Source organism: Cibotium barometz, chromosome 19, assembly GCF_041138505.1.
Source record: "Cibotium barometz isolate CiBa-2024 chromosome 19, ASM4113850v1, whole genome shotgun sequence".
In the NCBI taxonomy this organism is placed as follows: domain Eukaryota; kingdom Viridiplantae; phylum Streptophyta; class Polypodiopsida; order Cyatheales; family Cibotiaceae; genus Cibotium; species Cibotium barometz.
Window position 1 is genome coordinate 2,521,475 of NC_141064.1, and position 20,700 is coordinate 2,542,174.

The 20,700-nt window shown below is 46.5% G+C and overlaps 1 protein-coding gene across 3 annotated transcripts in view; it reads left to right on the plus strand.

Moving 5' to 3' along the window:
• Nucleotides 1–20,700, plus strand: part of ABH1 (ARM repeat superfamily protein) — a 61,208-nt gene that overhangs the window by 39,810 nt on the left and 698 nt on the right. For 2 of the 3 annotated variants that reach the window (XM_086813126.1, XM_086813127.1), the window contains exons 15-19: nt 5,735–5,873; nt 5,962–6,465; nt 18,371–18,670; nt 20,261–20,415; nt 20,580–20,685. In XM_086813126.1, coding sequence (XP_086669252.1) covers nt 5,735–5,873; nt 5,962–6,465; nt 18,371–18,670; nt 20,261–20,415; nt 20,580–20,685 — 1,204 coding nt within the window. The remainder of the gene's footprint in view (nt 1–5,734; nt 5,874–5,961; nt 6,466–18,370; nt 18,671–20,260; nt 20,416–20,579; nt 20,686–20,700) is intronic. The other variant, XM_086813128.1, reaches the window with a different exon arrangement.

The window sequence follows — 20,700 nt, forward strand, 5'->3', positions numbered from 1 at the left end:
AGAGGCTAAGGTCTGACTCCCACAAATCCATGCAAGCATGCCGATTTATGCTGGTTGAACTCTTACCAATAGTGAGGTTATGACAACAATAACCCAAATAATAACCTTAGCTGCCCATATTGGCTTGCTTTCTTCTAATCACGGGGCTTCCCTAACCTTGCTTGAATAGGCCACTAATATCAAGGATTAGCATTAGGTATGTAACAATGATATATTCACGTTCGAGGCTCTCATTGAGTAGGCCAAAGCAGATAGCCGCCGACTATACTACTGCTTTGTGAACGTTCACAAACACTTGCACACATTCATCCTTAAGAGGTGCAGGTGGGAGTGCAAGGAGTTGACGTGTAGAACGTTGATGTTGATGGGGTAGGCGCTAAAAATGCACGAAAGTGGGGCATAGCACACAAGAGCCATAGAAGTGCAAAGAGGAGCTGAAATCACAACGGCTATTGAAGGTGTATCTCGGGACATCTCCACCTTCGCTCCGAAGGGGGATTTGTGGGTATTTTGGAGACTATGTGTATGTACCCATCGTGTACATTTACCCTTGTTTGTGTACCCGCTTGTGTTTGTGTGTAAGCCTCTACAACCCCAAAAATTTGGGGCTTTTTTGTTTTTTTGGGGTTAAAATCTTCAAATGAAAGCGTATTAATGTGCAAACATTTGGGGTTTTTGCAAAAATTGAGCTCTTGCATCAACATTGAAGCCATTATAGCATTTAGAATTTGGATTTTTTTTTTGAAAAACACGAAATTGGAGCTTCTAGGCCCTTAAAAATTTTGGAAAATTGAGACCTTTGTATCAAATTGAAGTTGCTACTTCGACAAAAACTTTGGATTTCTTTGCATAGCTCTCAATTTGTGCAATTTCGGATTCTCTGCCTTGGCCTTGGAGCCTAAAATGATGCCTTGGGTGTTGATTGCTCGGCAATGCCGTTGGAAGAAAATCCATCACTAACATGTGTTCGAGGGGGGAGTCTAATCTTCCATCAATATTTATGTGTTTGTGTGTGAGTCAATTTGGGTCCTCTCCCAAGTTGTCCCTCGAAAAAGATTTGCATTAAGTGTTCGACATTTACATCAGTCTGTTATGTGTTTGTACCGCCTTGTGTTATAAAAGGCTCCAATATTTTAATTTATCCCTACTTAGGTTGAGGGGGGGTTGACTTTATGAGAGTGATAAAGCCATGAGCGGTCATGCTCTTTTGGCACGTGTTCTCTAATCTCTGCGTCTTTGTGCGTCCATTCTTGTTGAGGCATCGAGCCATGCTTGTTAAGCCTTTGAGCCTTCTGTGCCATGCCTTGGTTTGAACGACGTTTTGGAGACTGTGTATGTACCCATTGTGTACATTTACCCCTGTTTACTTGTGTCTTTGTGAACAACCCTTGTTTGTGTGTGTAAACTCACTTATGTGAGTAAGTAAGTACATGTGAACCACCTCTTATAGCCACCAAAGTGTTTGTGTGTGTAAGTAGTGATGTCACCGGATTAGCTGAGTGTCATTGTCCCATGAGTAGTGTGTCGAGAAAGATAAGGCATTCAGCCTATAAAAGCATGTACTTGGTGAGAGCTTTAATATAATTAATCAAGTCGTGCATATATTCTCTCACCTTCCTTTGATCAGAGCCGAACAGGGTAATTAGGAAGGACATTGTTAGACTGGATACTTAGAGGACCTAGCGCTGACCCACCTAGCCCCTCGGGATGAAGATGGCCTTCTACAAAGATCACCTTCTTCACTTGATGGAGGATAGCTTTATCACACGCCCACGCTACATGGACACACATTTGTCATTTGGAATGTGATGCACGATTGGCCAGATATGCACCTCATCCCACCAGTTGAAGTGGAGATAGCTAGATATGGGCCAAGCACGGCTGCAAGAAAGGATAGGATGTGCTAGCTTTGCCATACAAAGGTGGAGACGGAGGAGCACTACATATGTTGATGTCTTGGATACTCTGAGCGCAAGGTGAGGTTCCACCGCCTCTTCTGAGATGGGTTTGGACCACTCTCCAAGATTATGGACTTCCCAGATCAGAGATGCCTAGGGCTTTTCTTGTTGGAGCTTCGCAAACACTATTATGGCCTAGACTAGCAGCAACTACCCAAGGACCAGTGCAGAGAGCTCTTATTGATTTCTTCCAAACTCGAGCATTGAGCACAGATGCACCCACCCTACCTGGACCCCAGGCTGATGTAGGATCCTGACCGAGAGGAGTGACTTTGGACAGAGCCACTGAGCTATGGAGAGGTCGATGACCTCGACCCGGAGGCCCCCACCCATGCCTACGTCAACATAGGAGGATCAGGGCCATCATTTTACACCAGCATAGGACTCCCTCACCCAGGTTGAGCTTTACCACTCTGCGTGCCATGTTGCAACGCCCCATGTAGGATATCTTAGGATGATATGCGAACCTATTCTCTTTGTACATGGATCAGCTCTAGCATTTTAGCTTTGTGATTTTCTTCAATTTCATATTAGTACCCATGATGATGTATTCCAAGGACATGATGTAATCCTTTTGGTCTCATAGGTCATTTTGGCCTTTTGTAGACATTAATATAACTTTTCTTTCTTTCGTTCTCTCTTAAGCATTATTTTATATTACTCTCTCTCTCTCTCTCTCTCTCTCTCCACCATGGAGTTCCACTTGCTATAGCTCTAGAGTGAACCCCTAACTTTTCTTTCTTTTGTTCTCTCTTAAGCATTATTTTATATTACTCTCTCTCTCTCTCTCTCTCTCTCTCTCCACCATGGAGTTCCACTTGCTATAGCTCTATAGTGAAACCCTATTCTTGGTCATTCAGTTTCCAGGTGCATTTCCAAGAGCCTGTGTTGCCCTAGTCACCTCGGCACTTATGTATGCAGCTCCCTTTTGGGCACATGATTTTTCCCCAGCAGGTTGGCAGCACATAGAGCGCCCTCAGATCATGATGTTATCACGGATAATACGCAACAAACCATTTGTCCCCCCTAGATCATCCAGGCAGAGTTTGCTGCAGCTCCTATGTTGATGGAGGCCTTGTTCCATACAGTCACTTATAAACAAACGGTGAGGGAGATGAATCCATTTGACTCCCCTAACTTGAGTTACAGTCATCACACAGCTGATACCAGCCAAAGGAGAGCATTCATCTTGGTATGGCACAACACTCACTTGGTTTCAGGCACATAAAAAACAGATGGATCAGCTGTAACGGGAGGCGGACGCGTGTATTGGAATCATATAAATGTGAACAAGATTCTGAGCACTTAACACTTGAGCATTACAACCACAAAGTTGAAAATGACAGTACACCACATAAAGGGGCCGATGATAGGCTGACCTCCCCCCTTTAGTTTATATTACCAAAAGAGTCTGCAAAGTACAAGATTACGGGTGCCTGGGGATTCACCACCAGCCTGCACCTGATTCTTCCAAATACATCATGAATGAATACATTTCAAACAAGAGAATCTGTACGTACATCCGCCCTACACACAGGTACATCCGCCTTGCACAAGCCTCTTCACAGGTACATCCGCCTTGCACAAGAGTATCACAATCCTCACAGGTACTCCGCCCTGCACAAGATGTAAATGGATCTTTTGGCCCTGTTTCCACGCGAGAAACTGATCCAGAAACCTATATTCTCCGCGGGCAAGTGTCCCCAATGCTTGCCCTAAGCACCTGTTATACCAGGAATCCTTGAGACACATCCATGCTCACATATTCCATTGCTGTCCGGTCTGTTTTGTGCAATAACCAGTCCAAAACAGCAACTTTCTATCGCGAGAATTCCACCTGTAAAGGGTCCTACAGCCCTGTGGAGGTCCCTAGAGTTGTCCTGTATTGTCCAAGTTGACTTTGGACACCTGTAACCAGCCCAAAACTCGCAATAACTAGAAATTGCAGGTCTGAAATTTACCAACCAGCCCTTTAGAAGAGTGTGGGGATCGTTGTCCAAGCTTGTGTGAGTCCGGGAAGCAAGCAACCAGCCCTGTAGCAACTCCCAAAGCTCCAATCAGCTCTCCAATGTGTTGAATAATGAATAAAACAGCCCAAAAGGCCTCTTGAGGGAGGCGCCTTTTTCCAGTGCCACTTAAGGGGCTTGGTGGATACACATACTGGCTGACATGTGTCCCCATAAGGTGTCCAGGTAGGTGTCCAGCCCATAGTGCTCCATTTGTCCTATTTGTATAAGTTTAGGTCCAACCAAATGGGAAATGGTCATAAGCTGTTCGGACTTCATTAATTTTGGTCCAACCAAATGCGAACGCGTTATAAGTTGTCCGGCCACTTATTAATGAGTGTGGACCTGCAAACCAATAAACCTTAGTAGTAAATGAAGTAAGCTGTAAATTGAGTGTGGATGCACTTACCACCTGCAAAACCCATAAGCCCACAGTTTTAGGCCCAAACAGGAGTGCACACACGTGTCCACAAGGTGCCCGGCGTCCCCGGTCCCTCGGACTTCACAAGCCAAAATAACAAGCATTGTCCAGGCAGCAAGACAATGTCACACAAAGTAAAATAAAGTTATGGCATGCATCATTTATGCATTGTGCACATGTAAACTTGGAGAACCACCTATCATCATTCTTGTACTTGAAAATATTCCGCCTGCCATCATAACACACCATGTGTGCATGGCCGGAATCCACACGGGCACCGCCCTAAAGTCCACAAATGTCTTGCCATGTCCTTGGACTCTTATGCATCCACTCATATGATCCATACACATGCCTAGGTATAATACATACATGCATCCGCATGTTTCTAGGTCTGACACGCATCCGCATGTCCCTAGAATATAGGGGTTTGTGACATCGGCTCCCTTCACTTCAGTATGATCGAGTTCCCCATACATTAGGCTTACACATGAGGACAAGAAGCGGGTGATCCGATAGGGTCTACTGGGGCTATACACACGTAACACATGGATCACACCGGTAGGCCCATTTCCTAACAGGATACAATCCAACAGAGATCATTTCCCGAGATTCACAGCAGATGGGTTCATTCAGAGACCAGGTTATCTCTTTGTTCTCTGTCCCATGCTATGAGGATAGCCATTAGCCAGCTTAGGGTATCATCCCTTAGACACTGAGGATAGAGACTGGCAGAGCTGAGCGGATACCAAGAGAGGACAGGACATGCAGACTCTGTCAGACGGGGGCTGAATCAGAGGAACACTATGATTGGCAGTGCCCAGTCTATTATGAGATCAGAGGGAGATATTACTGACCATGGGACCCTACCACCTGAAGTGGCATTACAGGCCTCCAGTGTGGCTTCTCCCTCCTTGGTCCCCCATGTAATTTCCCAGTGAGAGAATCCAGCTGGAGAGGGAGCATCCCCTCTCATCTTTTGTTTATACCTTGCTTGAGGGACGTACATGTTCCTTCACATGAGAGCTGCAGCGTTGCTTAGTAGTTCGCGTTTGCAGATGTTTTTTCTTTTATGACTTGTGCAGCTACTCTGTGAAACTTCGTTACTTTGATGAGATTCCAACAGTTGTGTACTACAGTATTGGCATGGGTATCCTGCGTGTAACCATTGTTTGGATCTGATAAATGCAGTTATAGCCCCAGATCTTGCTTAATACTGTGCACTACACGATTTCTATAATTAATATTTTTTTGCATCACTTTATTAATCTCTGGTCAAATAGGGCTAGTCTTCGTCTTTGTGAAAGACAAAAGTTCATAATACTAGAATGCATGTGTGTTTTGTTTTACAGATCGAATTTTCAGTTTGTTTGGCCTTGGGAAGAGTGGGCTCATGTTGTAGAATTGCCAAAGTGGGCACCACAACGATATTTTGTTCAAGAAGTACTTGAAAAAGAAGTCCGGCTAGCATATTTTGAAAAGATAAAGCAGGTATATTTTATTTCAAAGGAACATTAGGGGTAATTTTGAAGTGTTGGAATTCAAAAGGCTTACACCCTTCTCTTGGATATGTTTGCAGAGCTTGGAGGATGTCTCAAAGCTAGTGGAGCTTTTACCTCCCAAAAGCTCTCCATATTTCAAGTACACCACGGAGAATCAGGAAGGTTGCACTGAGTCAGAAATGCTATTATCTACAGAACTGACTGCGATGGTTAAAAGCAAGAAAACAGCAAGGGACATACAAGTGTGGGTAGAAGAGAAAATATTGCCTTCTTTTGGCCAGAGAACTGCCATTGAGATTGTTGTCCAGACTTTGTTCTACTTGGGGTCGAAGAGCTTCACTCATATGGTCACTGTCTTGGAGAGATATGGCCAAGTTCTCAGTAAACTAGCATCAGATCAGAGCTTGCAAGTGTTTCTAATCCAGGAAGTCTCCAAAGTCTGGCAGAACAGTGTGCAGATGACAGTTATCGCAATTGATCGCATGATGGGATACAGGATAATATCGAATCTTTCCATTGCTTGCTGGGTTTTTGCACTGGAAAATGTCAGGCAGTTCCACACTTCAGATTATATATGGGAGGTAGCACATTGTTCAAACCTTCCCAGTTGGGCTTTTGTGCGTGTGCACGCATAGAGAGACCTTTCATAGCTGTTTAGGACTGTTTTAGGACTTTTTTAGTTCTTTTTGTCTTACTTTTGATGAGACACCATCAGCTGTGTACTATGTTTTGGTCTCATAGGCCACTTTGGCCTTTCACAGACATTAATCTCTCTCTCTCTCTCTCTCTCTCTCTCTCTCTCTGTCTCTCTCTCATGGGACACCATCAGAAGGAAGAGAGAGAGAGGGAGAGAGAGAGAGAGAGAGATTAACGTCTTCAAAAGGCCAAAATGACCTATGAGACCAAAATGGTACTGAAAGTAAAACTAAAAGAACATATACATCATCATGGTATTGAAAGTAAAATTAAAAGAAAATATCTGTAAAAGAACAAAGAGCCTCAAGCTCTCACATCAGCCAAGAATATCTCGTGTAGGGCGCTGCAAGATGGGCCAAAATGACCTATGAGACCAAAATGGTGTTAAAGTAAAACTAAAAGAACATACACATCATCATGGTATTGAAAGTGAAATTAAAAGAAAATATCTGTAAAAGAACAAAGAGCCTCAAGCTTTCACATCAGCCAAGAATATCTCATATAGGGCGCTGCAACAAGTACCCAATGTAGTAAGGCTGAACCGGCGGGAGTGGGTGGATCTGCTCTCGGTGCTCTAGTCTTGAAGAAGTCAGTGAGAGCTCTCTGTGTTGGTCCTCGGGAAGGTGTAACTGATCTGGGCTACAACAGGGATTCCTTGTGTCTGTGGAGCTCAAGAAGAAAGAGCCCCAGACATCCGTGGTCTAGAAAATCCATGGTCTTAGAGAGCGGTCCAAATCCCTCTTGGAAGAGGTGGAACCTCCCCTTGATCTTATTATAGTATACTGGGCATTTGCATATATAAGTAGCCTTTGTATGGCAAAGTTGGCATGCCGTGTCCTTTGTGCGGCTGCTCTCGGCCCATATTTGGCTGTCTCCACTCTCAATTGGTGGGATGAGGTGCGGATGTGTCGCACACCACACCTCGAATGAGAGATGTGTATCCATGTAGTGCGGGCGTATGATGAAGCCGTCCTCCATCATGTGAAGAAGATGGTCTCTGTAGAAAGCCATCTTCGTCCCTAGGGGTTGGAGGGGTGGATGCCAAGTCCTCTTAGTATCCAATCTCACAATGTCCTTCCTGATCACCTTGTTCAGTTCTGTGCAGCTGAGAACAAAGGAAGGGACCTCTATGCTATACTAAAACGGTGGGAGTGTCCCCATCTGCTTGCCATGCATACCAAACGAAGTGCTCACCTTTGCATACCAACATTGGGTGTCTCCATCAAGTGCCAGCTATCAGAAGGACTCTAGGGCAAGCTGGAGGTATCTATCTGGTGGAAGCTCCCATAGTCTGCTAAAGACCCAAAGGGTGTATGAGTCCAAAAAGTGTTACAAAAGTTCCATGCGAGTATAAACACGGAAACTAGAAGTGCCAAAATAACATAGGCTTGGGTACTTCACGGACCCTACATGTACAATGAATAGTGATGTTAGTGGGACCATTGGAACACATTAGATGTCATCGTCCTCTACTACAATATACATGGATGCAATTTACATGCCTGGAGTGGTGTCGACAAAACTAGTCTCATGTCATCCCCCTCGTGAATGGAGTACAACGCATCTATCCACCTCCTACGGCTGTTACGTCTAGGATAGGTGCACACTAGTGTGGGGTCAGGTAGGAGGCCGGACATGGGGCGCCTAGTGGGGAGATATCCTCAACTGGGAAGAGGCTTATAAGTGGAGGCATAGTTATAAGTAATTATAGGGTTAAAAGCCCAGTGGCCTATATAAGTGAAACCTAGGCTCATAAGTTGTTACGATTGTCTGGTGTGACATCGTTCAGCATGGCCCTTTAGGGATGTTCACCTCGACGACACGTGTAGGGTGTGGCCTAGTGGTAAGGGATGCTAGGTCGTATTGCGGAGGAGCTTCTTCAAGGATGTAGCTATTGAAGGCATATATGCTTATATATAGTTTTGCATGTGAACAGGCACTAACTCTAGGGCCACTTTTGTCCTACGGGTTTCGTCTCCTAGTGTAAAAGGACACCTAGATTAGGTTTTGTTATTATCACTTGTACTTGCCACTTATCATTATTTTGTGAATATATGTGCAAGTACGCCTCCCTTTCTCTCGATTGATTTGCTTCCTTTGTGTGTGTGTGTGTGACAGAGACTGTCCATTGCCTCACAAACCCTAATAATAGGTTCCTGTGGGCCAACATTTGGTATCAGATCAAAGGGTTCCTGCTGTTTTTAGGTTTGTACATGCACACAAAATTGAAGCTGCAAAAGTTACCAAAATTTGGGGCTTTTGTGATTTTGGGGTTCCTGAGCTTCGTGACAGTGGCTATCTACGGACAACACTATTTTGGTGTCGACAAATTATAGTTGTAAGTGCAAAATCGAGGCTTTTCCCACTCTCTTTAGCAACCGGTCTTGATTTGATGCTCCAGTTCTTGTTTTGATCTAGATCTCGTACCTCTACTAGTTTGTTGTCTCTAGAATCTCGTCACTCTTGTACATTGGTCCCGAATACTCAGCTGGAGAATTTGTCCTTTATCACTGCTAGCTATGTAAATGCTTTTGAGATTTGAGGTTGAGCTCTATAGGTTAAGGTTTTATCAGGTTTTAGGCTTATCTAGTATGCTTTTATACTTTGCAAGGGTCAAGTTTGTACACACATGTGCTATTATCACTCCATGTAATTTCCCTTTCTTTTGATGGAGCAAGTAAAGTAATCCACTTCATCCTCTCTATCCTCATCACACTCTTTTGTGAAGACCCAGTTTTGGGAGGGCTTTGTTCACGGCCTCATCTTCATCGATAGCACATTCGAAGATCGGTGCAAAAGGAAGATTCTGTTCGAGGCTACTCTTGGAGATTGTTCGTGCAGTTTGACATCCAGTAGCTACCATCATTTTGTTAGCCTATCTCTGGCTCATGCCTGCTTTTCATTGAAGGAGGGATTGTTAGGGAAAGTCAATGTTAAGGAGATTTGTATAAAGTGTGTGTGTTTTGTGGGAACAACCCCTCCTAAAGATATCTATTGTGTGGGTTCTGTTGTGTGTGGGAACTCCCCCTCAAGATATTATGTGAGCATGTGACACCTATTGAGGACACTTGGCATCATATTTAGCATAAGGCATATGTGGTGGCAACATATGCTTTAGAATATGTAAAGGGGTTGTCCCTTATAAAAGGACTATCATTTTATGTTTAATATAACACATTAAGCAAGATGTAGCCTCTCGTGCATTCTCGCTCTATTATTAGTATCAAGCCATTTATGCTTCTTTTAATGGTTTATGCTTAAACCCTAATGTCAATACATACTACAAACCTGGGACCATATAAATAGTCTCTCTAGGTTTTTAACATTCGAACGACTGCCATGAATAGGCCATTCTAGAACCTTGCGAAATTTATCTAGGTCTATCCTCACACCATCTGTGACCTTGATACAGAAGATTCTTATTTAGGGAAGTCACACTTTGACACCTTCGCAAATAGCTTCTCTTCTCTCAAAATATCCAAATCATGAGGTGCTGTAAATGCCTTTCCAATGAGCTAGTGTATATTAATATGTCATCGAAGAAGACAACAATCCTCTTCCCTAGATATGGACGAAAAAAATCGTTTATCATCTGCTGGAACATGGCAGGAGCATTGGTCAACCCAAAGGATAGCACCAAGGACTCATAATGGCCATACAGCATGTGAAACGGAGTATTAGGCACATCCTCAGGTTTTAGCACACCTCAAGTTTTATTCTTATCCGATGTTATGACTTGATCTGAGATTGATCTTCGTGAAATATTTTGCACGTTGAAGACGGTCAACCAGGTCATCCATCCTTGGTAAAGGATACTTGTTCTTAACGGTGAGTTTGTTCATTTCCTTGTCATCAACATAGAAACGCATACTACCGTCTTTCTTCTATTCGATCGAAGAATGGGTGTGTCGCATGGAGACTTACTCGGTTGAACAAAGCCCTTACTGAGATAATCTTGCAATTGCCGAGCAATCTTGTAGTCCTCCCTCTAGGTAAAGGCTGCTAAACTAAGGATTTCAGCCAGGCAAGAACTCAATCCCATGATTGGCACAATGGTGTTGCTAGACCATGAGGGTGGAAAAACTTGGCAAAGGGCTATGTTAAACATATCAGCTAGGAAGGGGGTCAGAGTGTCTTAGGCGTGAGCAGCGTGCTCAGTTGGTAAGTCCTCATGGTTCTTGGCCTTCCCATGCTGCTGTTTATGTATGGCCTTAGTAACATTATGTATGGTAAAGAGGGTGGTGGTAAAAGCTGGCTAGGGTCGGGGTGAGAGATATGTGGGGTGGGATTGGGAATGTGGTAGAGATTTCGGTCGTAGGTGTGCCAAATGGCCAGATCTATGATGGGGGAGTTGGTATGATGAGACGAGTGCAAGACCACATGCCTACATATCTTACACGATAAAGCAATGAGACAAATCACTGCACACCAAGGGCAAAGAATATGCCTAACCCGTCCTAGGGAGAAGGCGTTTTTGGTCAAGTGTGAGGATGACTTGACAGAAAATGCCTTATTCTTATGGCCCAACTTACCACCTTTTTGCATGCTACAGCCCACATTTCCTTCCCCTCCACTACCACGAAGCCTCCTTGTGGATCCCTGCCTCAACATAGTTGGTATGATGACGAGTGCAAGACCACACGCTTACGCATTTTACACGATAAAGCAACAAGACAAATCACTGTGCACCAAGCGCAAAAGATGTTCCAATGCCTAACCCTTCTTAAGAAGGTGTTTTTGGTCAAGTGCGAGCATGACTTCTATTGATCCTTTTTGAGTGACAATCGTAGTGAGGCTCGGCCGAACTCCTTGAGCACAAGACACCCAATGTGGAGGCAGGCCCCAGGGATCCACAAGGAGGCTTGGTGGTAGAGAGGGGTGTGGAGGGGAAGGAGATGTGGGCTGTATTGTGCACAAAAGTGGTGATTTGGGCCGTGATAGTGGATAGTGGGGCTTAAAGAGCAAGAGTGGAGAGTTGGGCCTTGAGATGACGTTGAGGTGGATCTTTGTGTAGGTGGAAATGAGTCTGTGAGGGGGTTTTTGGGGAAGGTGCCTGAGATAGCGAATGACAAGTATGTGTGATCTGCGCCAATTGGGGGGGGGGGGTGTGGACAGGGAAGTCGACAATGTGTTGGCCGGGGAGTCCTTCACAGTCAACTGTACTAGAGCCCCACTGTAGGGGATGCATGTGAGAGCTCGTGAAGTGGGCCAACTGGGCATGCCGTTATATATGATGAGCCCATGTGCGGCGCCCATCCCCAAGAAAGACCTACCAAAGAAAGTTGTATGACCGGAGTCCTATTGCTGGATGTATCCAGTGGAAAACAGCATACAGCCATGTGCAGAGATGTGGTCTGCAGAGGGCTGCAAAACTTACGTCCCACCCCCCCTCTCACCCGTCCTCTCACCCGTGTGGACTCCACATGTTCTGGACGCTCCTCTGTATGCTGACTCCCATACATACCCTGCAACCTGTGGTAAACTTCTCCCAGGGCTCTGATGGGTCTGTGTGTAGAAGATGATGTACCGTCTGGTAAAGGTCCTGGATCTGACTAAAAGGTACCATTGCAGTTCCAGTTGGCTGTTCATATATATATATATATATATATATATATAGAGAGAGAGAGAGAGAGAGAGAGAGAGAGAGAGAGAGAGAGAGAGAGAGAGAGAGAGGGAGGGAGGAGGGGAGGGGGAGGGGGAGGAGGGGGAGGAGGAGGAGAAGAAGAAGAAGAATGTATTATCGTCCTCTGGGAGCCGATAACGGCCCATGGGACCTCCACGAAATTATTACAAAGCTGTAAGAAACAAAAAAACAAAGCCTCCTCCCTTAATTGGAGGGAAATACAAAGCCTTCTCCCTTCATGGGAGTGATATGGAGCTTGTCGTATGGTCGCATTGTGCTGTAAGGTAGCCATGATGTTTAAGAATCTTGGTGATATAAATGCCTACAGCAGCAAGCTTGGCATGTGTGAGCAGATCCACCAAGTCATGATATCCTTCTAGAATGGTACTAAAGTCCTTTCTTATGTGGTCATATTGTGGGCATGTTAAAAGGACATGTTCCTCCGTCTCCACTGTTCCTCCGAGCGAGAGAGAGAGAGAGAGAGAGAGAGAGAGAGAGAGAGAGAGAGAGAGATTAAGCGTCTACTAAAGACCCAATGGGCGTATGAGACCAAAGTGATACAATAATGTCCATGGCATATCTCATCATGGAATGGAAAATAAAATAGAAAGAAAACATAAATATAGCTATCTCACTGGGGTGATACAAAACTGTCCATGGAAACTTGTCATGGAATACTAAAAACATAAAAAACATGGGAGCAACATCAGCTCCGAGTAGATGGTATACCACTCTCCAAAATGTCAAGCATGGGGCTGACGAGTATGGTGGAGAGGTCTCCCTCAGCTATGTCGCGTGGAAAGGTAGCTCGATGGCGGTGGAGCATGTTCTGGATCTGGAGCTGATGAGGTGATTGTAGCCGACGGGGGGGTCGAGGGCGTTGGGCACGCTCGAGTGCAGAGGCTCGGTCCGAGGTAACTCCTCTCGGGCGAGGTAGGTCTAGAGCAGCTCGTGGAGGGTCCACAAGATCCACTGTCGGTGTCCTCCACCTCCTGGGATCCGGAAGAAACTGGTGATGGTTGGTTGCCGAGGGAGGGGGCGGGGTGGCTGGGGCCTGTGTCTCAAGAAGGTGTCCCTGTGTCTGCGGAGCTCAAGTAGGAAGAGGCCCAGGCAACACTGGTCCTGGAAATCAATGATCTTGGAGAGGGGACCGAATCCCTCACGAAATAGACAGTGAAACCTCTTGCGGATCTCATAGTATACTGGGCAGCGCATTGTAATGCTCCTCCGTCTCAACCTCTATGTGGCATAGTCGGCAGATCCTCTCCTCTCTTGGTGTCCGTACGAGCTTCCCGGCTCTGAATATGCGCTCAGCTCTATCTATCTCCACTTTGAGGCGGTGGGAAGAAACCCATATCTGGCCAATCGCAATCCACATGGCATGGGACATGTGAACACTCAAGTAGCCCGGCTGCTGGATGAATCCATCCTCAATGAGTGTGAGGAAGTGGTCTCTGTAAAAGTGCATCTTCGTGGGGAGCTCTGGGGGCGTGATCCATGTGCAATGTGTGTAGAGGCTAAGAAGATCTGAACGGATAACCCGGTTGGTAACCTCGTGAGATAGTCGAAAAAAAGGGGAGTCCAAACTGTACTGAAGGGGGGTTAGGCGGTCCATGCAGAGCCCATATATTGAGAACCAAGTGGAAACTAGTGCATACCATACTCCAGAGTGTCCCTCAAGTGCTAGCTGTCTGGAGAACTCCAAAGCAAGCCTCGGGTACCTGTGGGGATCCATGTGACTAATGTGATGGAGGTATGTGACTATCTGGAAGAGTGCCTCCACTACCATCGGGGCTGCAACAAACTTTGCCTGGATAATTTGGTGTGGGACTGATGGTTTGCTGCGGATCATACGGGAGAACATCATGACTTGGGGCCTCTCAACTCGTTGCCAATCCTCATCGGATAAATCTGGCCCCCAAAAAGCTGCTCCATATATCAAGGCTGGTGTGACGAGGGTGTTACAAAGCCATCCCTTCGTCCTGGACTCCTGGAAATGTGCCTGGCAGCACTGCCGCTCAAGTAAGCTCAAGGCTGCATATCCCCGCGTCACTCTAGCATGTGCTGCGGGAAGCATGGTAAAGCGTGGGCCACTCAAAGTGACACCAAGGTAGACATAGGATGAGACAATTTACACAGGATCCCCTCTATATGTGAAGCTCAATCTCGATGTGACGGGGTGAGAGGTATTGAAGACCGTTACCTTGGTTTTACCAAGGTTAATAGAGAGGTTCCGCTGAGTGCAAAAGTCATGTAAGGCATCCAACTGTCTGTGAAGCCCTTTGGCTGAGTTTGAGAGGAGGACGATGTCATATGCATAAAGTAGTATGGGGATCAATATGCCTGCCAGTGTAGGACTAGCCCTGCCTAATCCATGAGTGAAGCTCCAAATCTCATCAATGTAGAGGCCGAAAAGAGTGGGTGATAGAGGGCAGCCCTGTTTCACCCCAATAGTGTTGGAGATCTCTTGTGATGTACCTCCTGGGCCTCTCACTCGTCCGGTGACGAACTCATAGAGGGCGATGATGCTCCAAACCATGTCAGATGGGACTCCGATCTCCTGCAGACAGTGTAAGAGGCGGTCTCGGGGTACAGTATCAAAAGCTTTGCGGAAATCCACAAAGCAGCAGTAAATCCTTTGGTGTCGTGCTCTCTCTACCCTCCTCGATGATGGCACGGAGGGTGAAGATGTGGTCAAGGGTAGAGTAGCTCCTCCGAAAGCCAGCCTGTCCTGAGGCTCTGCAAATGAACTGAGCTGCGCTTCTAGCACTGATCCATAGAGTTTGGCCAATGTGGCCAATCGTGATCGTCTTGTAGTTATTAGGATCAAGTGGATCTCCGGCTTTGAGGATGGGGGTGATGGTGTTGGTGGACGAAGAGGGTGGAAATCCTTCACAAAGGGCTCTATTGAACATGTAGGCAGGCTAGTAGGGGCGCTAGGGTATCATGGGCATGCGAGATGTACTCGGCAGCAGTGTAAATTCATTTCAATAAAAACAAAATACATGTAAGATATGATGATATCACAAATCATGTGGGTGATGACTAAACAAAAATCAAAAGGATCACCACGTGGGTGATGAGTCATGACTCAAAATCCAAGATCAAAATAAATAACATGTCCAAAGTTCAAACTAAATAACACGTCCAAATAAAATGATGCTGGCAGTTGCTAGCTGCTATCTGCATTCTCATCCTCATGCTCATCCTCATCTTCAGGCGGGGTTGACACGAGCTTTGATTCGATGGCAAGCTGGCTTACAAAATAGCAAAAAGTACAGGCGGCCGCCACTGGGAAACGTGCACAGAAAAGGTACGAAACAATTCGATGTGAGAGGCTGTAGGGTATTAAAATATTCATGATGAAATAAAAAACGTGTTTCGTACAGGACGAAACGTTTCGTACGTTTCAAACCTGTACGAAATGCATTTCTATGCAACACTGCTTGGCAGTGAGTCCCTCATGATCTTGGGCTGGCCGATTGCGTAATCTATGAGTGGCCTTGAGGACGATGCCCTTTATGAGGAAGGTGGAGGTGGTGGGGCGGGGGTCTGGTGGTGGGGGTAGGGGATATGATAGAGGGAGCGTACATAGGAGTGCCATGTGTTTGGGCAGGGCGATCTCGGAGTTTCCTCCATGTCTCTTTGCAGTTCGGCCCTAAGAAAAGTCGGTATAACTCATCCTCTTTTCGAGCATAGAACTCCCGTTTCTTGCGTTGGGTGAGCCGTTGAGAAATCCGTTGCACTTGGCGCTTTGTGATTTGCGCAATCCGTACCTCATGCATAAGACGGGAGCGTGTGGCCTGACATTCGTCAACATACCAACAGTTCTGGGGCATGGAACCGCAAGGTGGCTTGGCGGTAGACGTCGCGTGCAGATGAAAGAAGCTGTGGCAGATGTGTGGAGTATGGTGGTGAGTTGTGTTGTGAGGGTGGATAGGGCGACAGTAGGTTCCACATCCTGGAGTTGGCGGTAGATCTGGTTGGAGTAAACAAGGTCAAGCTCGTGATCAAAGTGGACCTGAGTCTAATGTAAGATGGGGGGGGGGGGTGTGCAGGTAAGAGTGAAAGAGAGGTAGGCATGGTCGGCTTCAAAAGGGGGTGGTAGAATGGAGAAGTCGGGGATAAGGTGTGCCAAAAGCCGGAGATCCCATAAGGTAGTCCACAGTGCTAGTACCTCCTGAGCGAGGGAAGGAGGTGAGGGCGTCGGAGGAGGGCCATCGGGACATCCCGTTATTGATAACGAGACCATGTGCAGCTCCCAGCTCTAAGAAATATCTCCCGTACACTGTGACCTCACGGTCCTGCGATGATCGCTGCAGCCCTGTGTCAGTGATGTCCAGCTCTTGTAGTTTTCATAGGGTCGTCTAGATTGAGTAGTGGGACCTAGTGACTTCTCCTCCTGGCGTTGAAATCCCCAAGCAGGAGGACTTCCCCCGACTGTGAGAACTCCATGATATCCTCATATAATGGTAAGTACGGTGACTGGCCATGCTGTGCGGCGTAAGGGGAGTGGCGTGGTACAAAATAACACACAGCAATGTGGATGACTCTGTCACTGCTAAGCTGTAGCCGCACCCAAAGATATCGTGCATCCTCGTCCTTTCGGACAATGCTGAGAATCTGTCGGAGATGGGATCTAAAAAGGACAGCTACCCCTCCCCCCCGCCCCGCCCCCGAGCCATGTACTCCTCTTGATGTGGGGGTCTTGCCTCGAAAAGCTGACTCCCACTCATACCCGGCTATGTATGGTAAGCCCCTCTCAGGGCTCTGATGAGTCTCTGTATAAAAAATGACATCCCTGCTTGTGAGAATCTCACTCAAGCCTCCTGGATTCGACCACAGCATGCCATTGCAGTTCCGTTCTGCCAACCCCAGGTGTTTGGTCTCATAGACCCCGCGCCCCTATTTGGGACAGCGCTCAGTGATAATGACTCTACCATCTCTGTAGATAGCCCACTTGCTTGCTCTGCGGGCCTCATGAACAGTCACCATCGCCTCACGCCGGTGTGCCACCTGTGCTGGAGTGAGATCATCTCCCATGTACACCTGTGTGCCCTTGAGGGCAGCCCGCCTGTCTAAGAAGGCCTGTCTGCTGGTGGCAGCAGGGAATCTAATGATGAGGGGTCGCTCTTGTGTCATATCCTTTCCTGCCCTCCATGTATCTGCAAAGGGGGGGCGATCCCGTCCACTCCTAGCATCTGGCAAAGTGTCATGGCATCCTCCTTGGGGAAGCCCCCGCCTGTAGCCCCCATACTCGCACATGGAGGGCCCTATCCTTCCTGCGTTTCTCCTCCTCGAGAGTCTCATGTATGATGCTCTGCGGGGTTTGTGCTTCTTCACCACCTCCACCCAATCTTTCTTAGTGGTCTGCAGTTCTTCCCGCAGCTTATCACTGGCAGCTTTCAACTGCTCCAAGTCAGTCCTTAAACCCTCCTGAATATTCAGTTCCCCTTCCTCCATTGTATGGTCCTTGACCGTAGCCGTTAGGGCTTCCATTTCTGCCCGGAGTTCCCTATCATCGGGGCAGCTTCTGGCATTCCTGTTTGTTGCAGCTGGGTCTCTTTCAACATCTGAATCACCTCTTCCTGGTGGTTCACGTGGGCTGTCAGTTCTTCAATCCTGTAGTTCTTTCCTTGTATCTCCTTGCGGAGGCCTTCCAACCGTTTTTCATTTTGGTTCAGAACCCTGTCCAGCACCTTCTTTTGTTCGCCCAGTAATTTCTTGGTGTTGTCCTCCACTGTTTTGATGTATGCCTCCAGCTCCTGTAGGTTCATCGTGCTATTTCCCCCTAGTTGCTGCCGTGGGGGCCTGAGCAAGGACGAACACACAGTATACGAACAGGCGCAGCCTGACGAGCACAGAGCAGCGCGCAGAGCAAGGGAGGCGGAGGGGAAGCGTGCCTGTGTACAGCACAGAAGCAGGGGTGCAGTGCGGCAAAGGGCGTCTGTGCGCTGGAAACTGGGAGGCAGAAGCGGGGCAACAAAGGTGCAGTGCGGCAGAAAGCAGCAATTAGGGCCACCAGCGCGCAGCGCGAACAGAGGAGGGGGGGGGGCTGCGCAGCTTCACTCCATGAGAGAGAGAGAGAGAGAGAGAGAGAGAGAGAGAGAGAGAGAGAGAGAGATGCCTTGATCGTAGAAGCTCATTGACAGTGGTTTCATTTCCAGATTCTTAGGAATGCAATCAGCAAGACAGTGAATCGGACTGCAGATTTGCGAAAAGAGTTAGCGGCTGCTCAAAAGGCTCTGGATATGGCTAGTGGTGCAGCAAGCAAAGCTATTTCCAACTTGCAGACTGCTCAGGGCTTGCTAGATTCAGCTGACACCGAGGAAGCACATACTCAAGCCACTGCTAAGGCAGAGTGGGCAAAGTCTATGGTAGAGAAAAAGCGGAATGAAGAGATTTTGGCTCAAGAGGCTCTTGAAGCAAAAGATGCTCTTTTGAACCGAGCACTTAAAGAACAAGAGGTATCATTTCACCTTGCTTGCATTGTCCTAAAGCATAAGTATGCCTTTTTGGAATATTGTGATGTTTCAATGAACTGCATATTTTGTGAAGCTCCATGTTCCTCATAGTCTTCTCATATCTACGTCTTTGCAAGAAGGTCCTTGGGATGTGTGGTCAAAGCCTGCATTGAAAGCTCCTATAAATAGTTTCCAAAATGACGCCCAATAGTTAACATGAAGCTTTAATACTTACATGCATGTGTTAAGCCAGGGATAGTAGTCTGGGTTCAGGTTTAGGAAAGGAATGCAATCAACACAAACTAACATAAACTAATCCAAAGCATTGCAGGCAAGTGGGCCTATTTTTTGAGTGAGAGGTGATGTAAGATTCTAAAGGTGCAATGGTGAGAGTTGATGCAAGGTTGTGACTTAAGAAATCTTGTAGAAAGGGTGCTGCTAACACTGGGGGTGAGAATAACACCCTTTTGATGGTTTCTTATGACTGTTATTCATTAGATGGAAAACAGATGCATAATAAGGTTTCCTTTTTATCTGGTTATTTGCCATTGGATTTAGCCCTTTAAATTAGGGAATTTAACATTTTTTAAAAACTCCAAGGATCCCCTGAAAATCCCATAAACAAGGCTTGAAAACTTATAACTGAAATGGTGATAGTGCTCAAATTTTTGCTCCGTTTTGTGAGCTTGTTTTTTTTGGCTTGTTTCTGTGACACATCTGCGGGTCTGGGCTCATCTCCCATGCCTATAACAACAGCAGCAGATTTAGGCGTAGCCAGTGGGTAGCCCGTGGGCTGGCACAGGTGCCACCTGGCTTTCGGCCAGCACAAACAGGTTAGATCTCCCTAAACTCAAGCAACAAGATTAGTACCAAATAGAAGGGGTGCAGGCTAGCTCACCTCCCAACCATAGGTCCGCATCTGTAGGCCACCCCCGAGCCCCCGTTGGGTTAAGGCATCGGTGGACCATGTCCCAAGCCTAGGCACACGTTTCCCGTCATCCGACCACACTGCTAGAATTCAAAACAATATGGTAGTCCACACAATAGGCTCACCCACTTATATACAGCCTCAGTCAAACTCAAAATAGCCGTGGACTCATAAATAGCTATAACTTATGGGATAACAATAATAAACCTTAACCCAAGGAATCACGGCTTGCTGCATTAATCCTCAAGTTCCCCTAACTGCAGATTAGGCCCCACTAACCATGTGGTTTACATAAATGTTCAGTTGGGGGATTTCCTTTATACGCACAATTTCATGTCCAGGGTGAGACTATTTAGCATTGCCTCCTATTATGTAGAATGGGGGGCTGTCAGGTAAGGGTCTGTTCAGTTGAGGGATATCCTTTATATGCACAATTTCATGCCCAGGGTGAGACTATTTAGCACTGCCTCTCATTCTGCAGAGAGGCTAACTTCCATATTTGCAGAGGAGTGCACTTCACTTGGCTCATGAACAGAGGAAAATCTTGCAGCACGATGTTTTGCTTAGGACCTGGAAGATGGTATGATTATCATTAGGGTTTAAAGGATCACATTAAGAAGACAAATCAAGACCCACATCTGATCTGTTTGACCTTCATTTTGCAGGGTCTTTTTATTTCCATCTTTGAAAGTTTCTGCTCAGTGCTGACAGAGAAGCTGTCAAAAAATCCACACAATGGAGGGCATGTGTCGGTTGTTGAGGAGGATAATGCTTCAGCCATGGATATTGATGTCACGAATGCTGATGGAGACAAAGATGGGTAATTGTAGTATGGCTTAGAAACAAGTGTTTGCTCTCACCATGGTTATTAAGGCAGTCAAAAAGTTAATGTAAAGCATAGGGTGATAAAGTTTGGAAGCTGCAGGGGTACAAGCTGATTAGCAAGATGGTTTTCTTACCTTCTCATGCCTCCTGAAACTGCAGCAGGGGGACGAAGGAAGGGTTGGAACCGAAAGATGAAGAAGAAGGCCAATGGTGGGCAGCTACCCTAGGACAGCTTTCTGCAGTCACCCGGCAGTACGCAACAGAGGTAATTGAAGGTTCT